Genomic DNA, 11,684 nt, shown 5'->3' on the forward strand with positions numbered 1-11,684 from the left:
CCTACCATCGGTGGTCGGGCTTTCAGCCTCTCTGCCCCCACACTCTGGAACTCCATCCCACGGTCTCTTCGCCTCGCTTCCTCCCTTGCATCCTTCAAGGCCGGTCTCAAGACCCTTCTCTTCAACCGTGCCTTTGGTCTCCCTCCCACCTCTCTGCCTTCCCTCACCCCTACCCCACCTTTCCCCCATTGCTCGGGCCCTGAGGCCTGACTGTTCAGCGCTTTGAGACGTCCTCCCAATGTGAAAGGCGCTCTATAAGTATAATTTTATTGTTGTTGTTGTGCGCAATTGGCTGCTGGGTTTCACCCACAAAATATACAGTCAGATCCCTTAACAGTATACTCTGGAAGTGCCTTGAAATGTCTCGATGACGTGATAAAGAGCTATATCAAATGCAAAAATTATTAATATTTTGCCTCATCAATCCAAGATTGTGCAGTAGGAATGAACAACTCCAACACACCATATAATAAGCAACTTGTTGCTCTCCCATTTACAGGCATGTTTCTTTATACAAAGGCGTTCTGAATATAACAGTAACGGTGACAGGCTACACGCAATAGGTAGAGACAAAGTGGATTCTACAAAGTTGTGCTAGTCCAGTATGTACTACATCTGTCCATGCCAGTATGTAACAGCTGAAAGGCTGGGGGAGAGAGTTAATGTCAGCTTTGCTAAGAGACACAGAAGGATCTGTTGCTGCACTCACTGATAACCAGTGAGTGAAGCTCCCATACAGGCAAAGAACGATAAGTTTGAAGGCAAGTCAAGCCTGGTGTCCAATGGCTGAGTGCACAGTGGGTAAGGATATTTTGTGTGAAAATTCCAGTAGTGCTCTGTTGACGTTGGGATCAAGGAACGTTTGTTGGGGCAAAGTCCAACTGTGTTTGACCCTTGGCATACCTGAACTGGGTGTGCTTGTTTTTGACACAGGCATCCAAAATACAAACCCCCCACCCCAAAACATTTTCTTTTAAAAATTAAGACTGGATTGAAGGTTCACTTTCCATCTGCCTGAGAATCCAATTCACCCTTTGTTAAAAGCTTGTGGGACAACTGGAATTTGTGCCAGTTACAGATAAAAGAGTCCTGTAGCTCAGTGGTTAGAGCACTCGCTTTGCAAGCGAGACACTGGGTTCAATTCCAGGCACAAAACCTTGGGCAAGTTTCCTTACTCCACACAGAGCCTAATAATATTCCCTCCAAAACAATAATAAATTGGTCATTTTCAATCCACGACTGTTTGTGGGACACTGCTGTGTGCAATTGGCTGCCGCATTTCGCCCACAAATATACGGTCAATTCACTTTACAGTCTGTTCTGTGTAGCGCTTTGAGACGTCGAGAAGACGTGAAAAGCGCTATACCAAATGCAAGGATTATTATTTATATTATTATTTCCTCCTGAAAACATCACAACACTGAAATTCAACCCGTCACTGTACCTTTAAGAAAAGATAGGAGGAGGAACATCAGGTCAATAGCCCGGTTAGCACCACTCCCCCACATAATGAGAATTCTCATCAGAATCACTCACAACTGCGGACTCTCCCTTTTCTATATGCTGTTCCAAATATCCATTACAGAGCATAACGTTCCATACAGTTTTGAGCCTTTTAAATTGAGGATGAATAATTTATCAGTTTGTAGCATGGTACTGTGGGCAGCCATTGGACCCTCTTCCTTGTATAAACATGGTAATACATTTAAGGATTTATAGTCAAGAGCTTTCAGTGATGTGGTAAAGCACTACATCGAATGACAGGATTATTAATCATAAATAATAATTCTTGCATTTACTATAAAGTGGTGTGAGTGTACATTTTGTATGCAATAATAATATCTTAATGCACGTTGCCAGATAATAAAGATAATAAAGAGGTGTTACTCTGCAACAGATTAAATGTGATCATTTCTTTTATGAAGCACTTTGAGATGGGTAGCCTGTGTGAAAAGTGCTATATAAGTGCAAGTTGTAGTCGTTGTATAAAATGTCACATTTTACACCTGAAAGTCTTCCATTTGAAAAGGCTTAATAATAATAATCCTTGCATTTGATATAGCACCTTATCACATCATTGAGATTTCTGAAAGTGCTTCACAGGATACACTGCAAAGTGGATTGACTGTGTATTTTGTACGCGAAAAGCAGCAGCCAGTTTGCACACAGCAATGTCCCACAAACAGCCATGGAGTGAGTGACCAATTTTATTTAGGGGATTATTGGCTAGGACAATGGGAGAAACTCGCTTTGAATAGTGCCATAGGATCTTTAAAGTCCACCTAAACAGACAGACCGGACCGCAGTTTAACGTCTCATCTGAGGGGTGGCACCTCTGACATTGTAACACACGCCCAGCAATATAGTGGAGTGTCAGCTTAGACTATGTGATTCCGAGTCCCAATGCGGGGCTTGAACCCACAACTTTCTGACTCAGGCGAGAGTGTTACCACCGTGCCAGGCTTGACTTCTCCTCAGAGTGATTGAATGAACCAGAGAGATGAAGGAGCAGACAGTGAGAGTGGCAATCCTTGTTCCTTCAGTGAGAAAGAGTTTCTATATTGCCTAACGCTGGAACAGTTCAAACTGTTTCACGGTAATTAATGCCAAGAGTAGTGACAAAGGCAGCTGTTTTGTACACAGCAAGTTCCCTCAATGACCAATGAATAATCAATTACTCTGGAGGATTGTTGGTCTCAAGTCCCGACAAGTATAATAATAATTGGTAACTCAATCCATGACTGTTTGTGGGACACTGCATTTCGCCCACAAAATATACAGTCAATCACTTTATAGTATATTCTGTGAAGTGCTTTGAGATATCTCGAAGATGTGATAAGGCACAATATCAAGGATTATTATTATTATATTTATAAGGAGCTTGAATCCACAATTTTCTAACCCAAAGGTAAAAGTGCAGCGACTGAGTCAAGCTGGCATCTTTGCAAATTTATACTTAATAATAATAATAATCCTTGCATTTGATATAGCGCCTTATCACAAATGTGCAGTCGGTTCACTTTACAGCATATTCTGTGAAGCGCTTTGAGACGTCGAGAAGACGTGAAAAATGCTATATCAAATGCAAGGATTATTATTATTATTATTATATTGTTGAGATGTCTCAAAGCGCTTCACAGAATATCCTGTTAAATTAATTGACAAAACACGGCAGCCAATTGCGCACAGCAATGTCCCACAAAAGTCACGGATTGAGTAACCCAATTTTGTTTTAAGGAATTATTTCCCCAGAAAGCGATCCGACTAACAACGGGTTCCTACTTACTGCTAGGTAAACAGAGGCATGTGGAGTGAAGTAACTTGCGTAAGTTTTCGCCCTGCCAGGAATCTCTCACCATTACACTCTCTCCCTGCATTACTATCCTATCCGCTGCCTCCGCTCGACTGGCTCCGGCCTCTTCCTTGTCCCCTGTACCCTCCGCCACACTATCGGCGGCCATGCTTTCAGCCACCAAGCCCCCAAGCTCTAGCTCACTCCATTCGCCTTGCCCCCTCTCTTCCCATTTTCAGGTCTTGCTTGAAGACCTTCCTCTTCAACAGTGCCTACGGTCATCTTTCCCCCTCCCCCCTGGCTCGGCATCGGGCTCCGCCACTCTTGAGCGCTCCAAGACACCTTCCGGCATGAAGGGCGCTATATAAGTGCAAGCTGTTGTTGTTGTTTCAGAGTTTCTGAACAGCCTCTGGCTACAGAGAGAGAAAGAGTGGGTGTTGTACCGCACCAAGAGGAAATGGGCTCTGTGAAGTCAGACATATAATATTTACAAGACTCTCCACTGGCCGGGAGCGCAACCAGCATTCCTTATAAACATCTACAGCGTTTCTGTGTACTGGGGGCGTTCTGAACATGACAGGATGTCAAAACTGTGGCTCACTCAATAAGTGGAGACAGGGTGGGTGAAGGACATTGCAGGACTATGCTAGTCAATGGCAGAGCTTAGAGAAAAACATTAGTCGACATGGCCACAGTGGTGGAGCGTTGATAAGCGTTATCAACAGCTAACAGAAAATCCTATTTTGAAAGAGACATCCCATATGAGATATACAATTGAACTCATGCAACACTCACTGCTCAGAGTGTGTTATTTATTTGATGTCTAGGTACAATTCTTTGTAAAACAAAGAAATGGTTAAAATCCGGAGCCTAAAATTTCTCACCTTCTTAGGATTAAGACCATTGTTTTAAAAGGTAGGATTGTGCGGAGTTTTGGAAAAACAATTTTGAACTTATCCTAAGTTCAGAAGTCGGTTTTCCACAGTTCTGAGGAAAATTGGCTCGCAATTTTAGTTTGCTGCTTTCCATAAGTCTGTATGATCTTAATTTTGAACACAATGATCTTAAGCCTAAGAATGTAGGACTGCACATCGAATCGATGGTTGAAAGGATACAGACATGGCTTTGTTTTCTCAGCACATTATTGGATCCCAAATCATCACGGTGGTGAAAAATTATCATTAGCACTACAAGAGTGGTACACTTTCATTCATTCATTTTAAAACACAATTTGTCATTCACCCTTGTCCCCCTGGAAGAATATTAAAATTTGTAAAATCATTTAGAATCAATATTTAATAGCATTACAACGTGACACCTTCATCCCACCTGTTACTCACCCACCCTGTTCTGTAATGCAAACAAACAACAAATGGCACAGGATGTCCGTGGACAAGGTAATAATAATAATATTCGCATTTGATATAGCGCCTTATCACGTCTCCTAGATGTCTCAAAATGCTTCACAGAATATACTGTAAAGTGAATTGACTGTATATTTTGTGGATGAAATGGAGCAGCCAATTATGCACAGCAGTGTCCCACAAACAGTTGTGGATTGAATGACCAAATTCTTCTTATTCTTTTTTTGAAGGAATTATTACCCCGGAGAAGCGATCTGCCAATCGACTAACAACCCGGTTCCTACTTACTGCTAGGTAAATAGAGATGTGTGGAGTCAGGAAACTTGCCCAACGTTTCGCCTGCCAGTAATCAAACCCATATCTCTCGCTTCTGAGGTGAATGCTCTAACCACTGAGCTACAAACCTCCAGAACCCAGGAAATGGAATCAAATATCAAGTGGATCACAGTTAACTTCCACTGTAGGCTGAGTGCCACACTTTTAATAAAGTGGTACCAACTAGTATAGGGATCAAAATACATACATTTTACATTAATTTGGCAGACTCATAAGTGGTAAAATTGTTTTATTGAGAGATTTTACCATCAACATCTGCTGCCAAATGCACAGTGCTCAAATCTTCTGCCAACTCCATGGGATGGCAGTCTCTTAGGCCAATGTTGGTACAAGATAGGGATCGTGATATGTATATAGATTGATAGTTTTACTATTTTAATCTAAAAAAAAATATTTTTTTTCTATGGTTATATGTGTGCGTGTGTGTGTGAGAACAAGAGAGGGCACATAGGAGAATGGCAGGGAGAGAATGAATTGCGATGATAGGAAACTTTCAGTGAGGCTGCTTTTGGTGCCAACAGATGACGGAGTATTTTCACTACTGCTGTCATCACACTGGTTAAAATATTGTTAGAAAGTTTCCAGGAGAATATGTTAAACTCAGGCAAGTCTTCAGGGAACCATTGTTAGTAATTTCCAAACTGATCAATGCAATACAAGATTGATTTCAAAAGAACTAAATTTGCCGAAAAAAAAATATTGGGGAGTTTGGAACAAATGTATGATCTGCAAATTACAATGTCCAAATTATTTTGTCACACGACACATTGCCTACATTACTAAACCACAGCTGCAACATATGGTTGCTAAGTCGTCCAAATTTCTGCCTGGTAACTGCTCTTATGGATTTCTTCATTCACAGATTTTTTTTGAAGGAACAAAAATCGACTGTGTGCACAATGAATGCAGCAGCAGGCAGGCTGGGCCAAGACTGAAGGCTATATTGAATGCACAAAGTGGACAAGTTGAGCTGCAATCGAATATTACTGGATCACGGTCAAACAATGACAAGAAAAAGGCAACTGGGCCTATATAGGTAGCGTACCTATACCCGTAACTCTGGGCCAGACTAAAAATAACCCTTGGAAGAAGTGTGCTTTATTGTTATAAAAACTGACGTGGTTCTATTACACGTCTAATGGAGTTTACTGCCTCCATCCCTTACTTCAGCTCTAGTGATAGGCACAACAGAGACTGTGCCATGGGATACTTGGTAAGCAGCTTGAAGCTGCAGGTGAAGGAACTGGACAGGGACACACACAACAGATCAAGCAGATTGATTTGGCACGCTGGCTAGAATGGCCCTGACGGGGTTGTGGAGTGACACTGTTCAAAAACAAATCAGGTATTTTTTAATATATATACGTAACATATCTATATTCACCATCCACACCACCAGTTAAGAAATACCCTTCCCCTTGAGCATCAATCTCAATTTTTCTAACTCACTCCAAGATATGTACTGGGAGCACAATAAGGTTAATATCCATGTACCTTTTCCTACGAACGCCACAGTCTTTGGTATTGCTCCAGGTATTGGTATTTAGCAAACTTTCCCCAGTGGATTTAGATAGAACTGTAATGCAATTTTCAATTTATTTTGAAATTCAGGATCCAAAGCTACTTATGTTAAAATTGCATTCATTATTCCTAACGGCAGAGAGACATTTTGCGAACACTTTCACTGAATGGAGTAATATACAGGTTGGAGTAAATATACAAGTCAAGGAACAACACACTGGTTGGAACTGAATAACCCCAGAAGTGACTTGCAAGATGTTGTGTCAGTTCAACAGTGATCTGTTAAAATCTGCAAGAACCCACGACTTTTGTAACTTATAAAGCATTTTGCCCCCCCAAATCTTAAAAAGCTAATTTTAAAAAAAAACTTGTAATTTTCTTTCCTAACACTTTTTAATGATATAAACGTAAATGTTGTGTTGCCGTACCCTTTAGAGGCTGAATCAACCATTTGGCAGTACAAACCGAGGTTCTACACGCCTCAATTCTGAGACTCTGCGCACTGTGAAAGTGCACCGAGCAGAGCGGGTGGGGGTGGACACACACACACCCACACACACGCACACAAAGTGATGGGGGGAAAAATGGGGACCCGCTACTAATTTATTTACACTACCAAGGCTGTGCAAACAATAAGACCCAACTTTCGCCCACAAAATACACAGTCAATCCACTTTACAGCATATCCTGTGAAGATGTCTCAGCAACGTGATAAGCCGGTATATCAAATGCAAAGATTATCATTATTATTATTATTAATAACCTAACGTAATGGTTCAATTCGGCGAGTTAGTGCATGGAAATACATTTAAGATTAAAGTGGCTCACTGTGAATTCAAGACTCTCAGATATACACACACACACACACCCATATGGGCTCAACACACCATAATGTCTCTATCCCTCTCCCCCGCACAGTTAGTGATCAACTTTTAAAGTTTAAAACTCAGCGACACCAGAGGAATCTGTCGCTCTGCTGTCAGTTCTCTTTTAAGCGAAAGATATACAGCAACATCTCCAAAATGGCATAAACCTAAAGCCCACCTTTACTACTTCCCTCCCCACCTTACATACAAACACCATAAGAGGTGTGGGGGTGGGGGTGTGTGGCGGTGTGTGTGTGTGTGTGTGTGGTGGTGGGGGGGGATTATCAATATCAAGCCCTAACATGGTGTGTGACAAACTGAAGAACACAATTGGAAAACTTTGGGGGTGGTGATGGGGGGGGGGCGGGGGTCCTTCTTTCTCCCTACCACAACTTCTTCTCCAAAAAAAATAAGAGAGACTACACCCAGACCATGTTTACAGCCAGCCAGGCAGCCAGGCAGGCAGGAAAGGCAAGCCAGCCAGCCAGCCTTGCCTTTATACGCCTAATAATAATCCCTCCAAAACCAAAAACAATAATAAATTGGTCATTTTCAATCTACGACTGTTTGTGGGACATTGCTGTGCGCAATTGGCTGCCGCGTTTGCCCACAAATATACAGTCAATTCACTTTACAGTGTGTTCTGTGAAGCGCTTTGGGACGTCCTCCCGACGTGAAAAGCGCTATATCAAATGCAAGGATTATTATTATTATTATTATTATTATTGCCTCTCCCCCCTCTCTCTCTCTCTCTGTGTGTAGTGTGTGTGTGTATGTTCTCTCAGTGGGTCCCCCACCCCACAGCCCCCACACCTGGCCAGTCACTGTGACCACCACTGTGTCCCCACCCCAACCCCCCCAGGTTGACAGCTGGTGGGTACCACCCACAGCCACTGCCACAGCCACAGGCACTGCCACAGCCACTGCCACAGGCACTGCCATTGCCACAGCCACTGCCACAGCCATAGCCACTGCCACAGGCACTGCCACAGCCACTGCCATTGCCACAGCCACTGCCATAGCCACAACCACTGCCATAGCCACTGCCACAGCCACTGCCACAGCCACTGCCATAGCCACTGCCACAGCCACTGCCACAGCCACAGCCACAGCCACTGCCACAGGCACTGCCACAGGCACTGCCACAGGCACTGCCATAGCCACAACCACTGCCATAGCCACTGCCACAGCCACTGCCACAGCCACTGCCACTGCCACAGCCACTGCCACAGCCACAGCCATAGCCACTGCCATAGCCACTGCCATAGCCACAGCCACAGCCACTGCCATAGCCACTGCCACAGGCACTGCCACTGCCACAGGCACTGCCATAGCCATAGCCACTGCCACAGCCACTGCCACAGCCACTGCCACAGCCACTGCCACAGCCACTGCCACAGCCACTGCCATAGCCACTGCCACAGCCACTGCCACAGCCACTGCCACAGCCACTGCCACAGCCACTGCCATAGCCACTGCCACTGGCACTGCCATAGCCACTGCCATAGCCACTGCCATAGCCACAGCCACTGCCATAGCCACAGCCACTGCCATAGCCACAGCCACTGCCACTGCCACAGCCACAGGCACTGCCATAGCCACAGCCACAGCCACTGCCACTGCCACTGCCATAGCCACAGCCACTGCCATAGCCACAGCCACTGCCATAGCCACTGCCACTGCCACAGCCACTGCCATAGCCACAGCCACTGCCATAGCCACAGCCACAGCCACTGCTATAGCCACTGCCACTGCCATAGCCACTGCCACAGCCACTGCCACTGCCATAGCCACTGGCACTGCCACAGGCATTGCCACAGCCACTGCCATAGCCACTGCCATAGCCACTGCCACAGCCACAGGCACTGCCACAGGCACTGCCATAGCCACTGCCACAGCCACTGCCACTGCCACAGCCACTGCCACAGCCACAGCCATAGCCACTGCCACAGCCACTGCCACTGCCACAGGCACTGCCACTGCCACAGGCACTGCCATAGCCATAGCCACTGCCACAGCCACTGCCACAGGCACTGCCACAGCCACTGCCACAGCCACTGCCACAGCCACTGTCATAGCCACTGCCACAGCCACTGCCACAGCCACTGTCACAGCCACTGCCACAGCCACTGCCATAGCCACTGCCACTACCACTGCCATAGCCACTGCCATAGCCACTGCCATAGCCACTGCCACAGCCACTGCCATAGCCACAGCCACTGCCACTGCCACAGCCACAGGCACTGCCATAGCCACAGCCACAGCCACTGCCACTGCCACTGCCATAGCCACAGCCACTGCCATAGCCACAGCCACTGCCATAGCCACTGCCACTGCCACAGCCACTGCCATAGCCACAGCCACTGCCATAGCCACAGCCACAGCCACTGCTATAGCCACTGCCACTGCCATAGCCACTGCCACAGCCACTGCCACTGCCACAGGCACTGCCATAGCCATAGCCACTGCCATAGCCACTGCCACTGCCACAGGCACTGCCATAGCCATAGCCACTGCCATAGCCACTGCCACAGCCACAGCCACAGGCACTGCCATAGCCACTGCCACAGCCACAGGCACTGCCACAGCCACTGCCACAGGCACTGCCACTGCCACAGCCATAGCCACTGCCACAGCCATTGCGCTCTGAGCGCTCAGATGCGCTTCGTACCCAAGACGCACTCACTCACTGCGCTCCACTCACTCCCTCCCCTCACTCCCTCACTCCCATCACTCCCTCCCTCCACTCCATCACTCCATCACTCCCTCCCTCCCCTCACTCCCATCACTCCATCACTCCCCTCCCCCCCCCCCTCCCTCCCCCCCCGCACAGTGCCTGAGGTGCTGCGGGCGGCCCCGGGGGCTGTGGCACTTACCGGACTCCGGGAAGTAGGGAAATCCCGGGGCTGTGACAATCCCGAGCACAGCCAAAACCCAACAGCTGCTCATTAATCCCATGTTCCGTCAGGATTCACCGCTTCCCAAATCACACACTGTGGGGGGGACACACACACACACACTGTGGGGTGGGGGACACACACACTGTGAGGGGGGGGGGGACACACACTGTGGGGGGAAACACACACTGAGGGTGGGGGGGAGGGGACACACACACTGTGGGGGTGAGGGGGGGACACACTGCTGGTGGTGGTGGTCAAAAAAATAAAAATGTGCGTTATTTTTTTTGTGTGTGTGTGTCTGTCTGTGTGTCTCTGTGTGTGTGTCTCTCTGTGTGTCTCTATGTGTGTGTGTCTGTCTCTCTGTGTGTCTGTGTGTGTGTGTCTCTGTGTGTGTGTGTGTGTCTGTCTCTGTGTGTGTGTCTGTGTGTGTGTGTGTCTGTGTGTGTGTGTCTCTGTGTGTGTCTGTGTGTCTTCTCTCTCTCTCTCTCTCCCACCACTCGAAAAGAATCTACAGCAGTTTCACATGAAGCGAGTTTCGAGTCTCTTTCTCAATCTCCAGTGCTCCTGTCTGTCTGTCTGTCTCTCTGTGTGTGTGTCTCTGTGTGTGTGTCTGTCTCTGTGTGTGTGTGTGTGTGTGTCTGTCTCTGTGTGTGTGTGTGTCTGTCTCTCTGTGTGTGTGTCTGTCTCTGTGTGTGTGTCTGTCTCTGTGTCTGTCTCTGTGTGTGTCTGTCTCTGTGTGTGTGTGTGTGTGTCTGTCTCTGTGTGTGTGTGTGTGTGTCTGTCTCTGTGTGTGTGTGTGTCTGTCTCTGTGTGTGTGTCTGTCTCTGTGTGTGTGTGTCTGTGTGTGTGTCTGTCTCTGTGTGTGTGTGTGAGTGAGTCAGACAGCCTCAGTGACTCATTGCTTTATGTACTTCAGAGGAAACAGGAAACTTCAAATTCATAAGGAGGGCAGGACTTTTAAACCCCCCCCCCAAAAAAAAAATCTCTAGCCAATCGTCAGTCTGCCTGAGGCGGGCAAAATGTAATTTATATATATATAAAAAAAGCAGAAACCACACACACACACCACACACACACAGTGAAGAGTTTGTAAAAGCAGCTCAACATTGCAGGGCAACTAGAAAGGGGGGGGGGGGGGGAGAGATCAGTTGTATCACAGCAAAACATTTGTCTCAACAGCCAGAGCCTGGCTCTGCCAGAAGGTGAAATTGATCTTAATACAGGGAGGAGAAACTGCTCTCTGAATAGCTCTGAAGCTCCCAGATCTGAAGGAGAACTCAATCGACTGTGGCAACGCAAAGCCACACGACAATTTTGTGTTTTGGCCCACAGAACGTACAGTCCGTTCACACTGCAGCATATTCCGCGAAGCGCTTTGAGACGTCTCGAAGACGTGATAAGGCAC

At 46.7% G+C, this 11,684-nt stretch overlaps 1 protein-coding gene across 1 annotated transcript in view; it reads right to left on the reverse strand.

Annotated features, from left to right (window-relative positions):
- tgfbr2b (transforming growth factor beta receptor 2b) overlaps positions 1 to 10,393 on the reverse strand; it is a 44,599-nt gene extending 34,206 nt beyond the window's left edge. The window contains exon 1 of the mRNA XM_042346950.1: positions 10,256 to 10,393. Coding sequence (XP_042202884.1) covers positions 10,256 to 10,337 — 82 coding nt within the window. The 5' untranslated portion in view covers positions 10,338 to 10,393. The remainder of the gene's footprint in view (positions 1 to 10,255) is intronic.
- Between the last annotated feature and the right edge of the window lie 1,291 nt (positions 10,394 to 11,684).

This window comes from Callorhinchus milii, unplaced genomic scaffold, assembly GCF_018977255.1.
Source record: "Callorhinchus milii isolate IMCB2004 unplaced genomic scaffold, IMCB_Cmil_1.0 Scaffold2, whole genome shotgun sequence".
NCBI classification, from domain to species: domain Eukaryota; kingdom Metazoa; phylum Chordata; class Chondrichthyes; order Chimaeriformes; family Callorhinchidae; genus Callorhinchus; species Callorhinchus milii.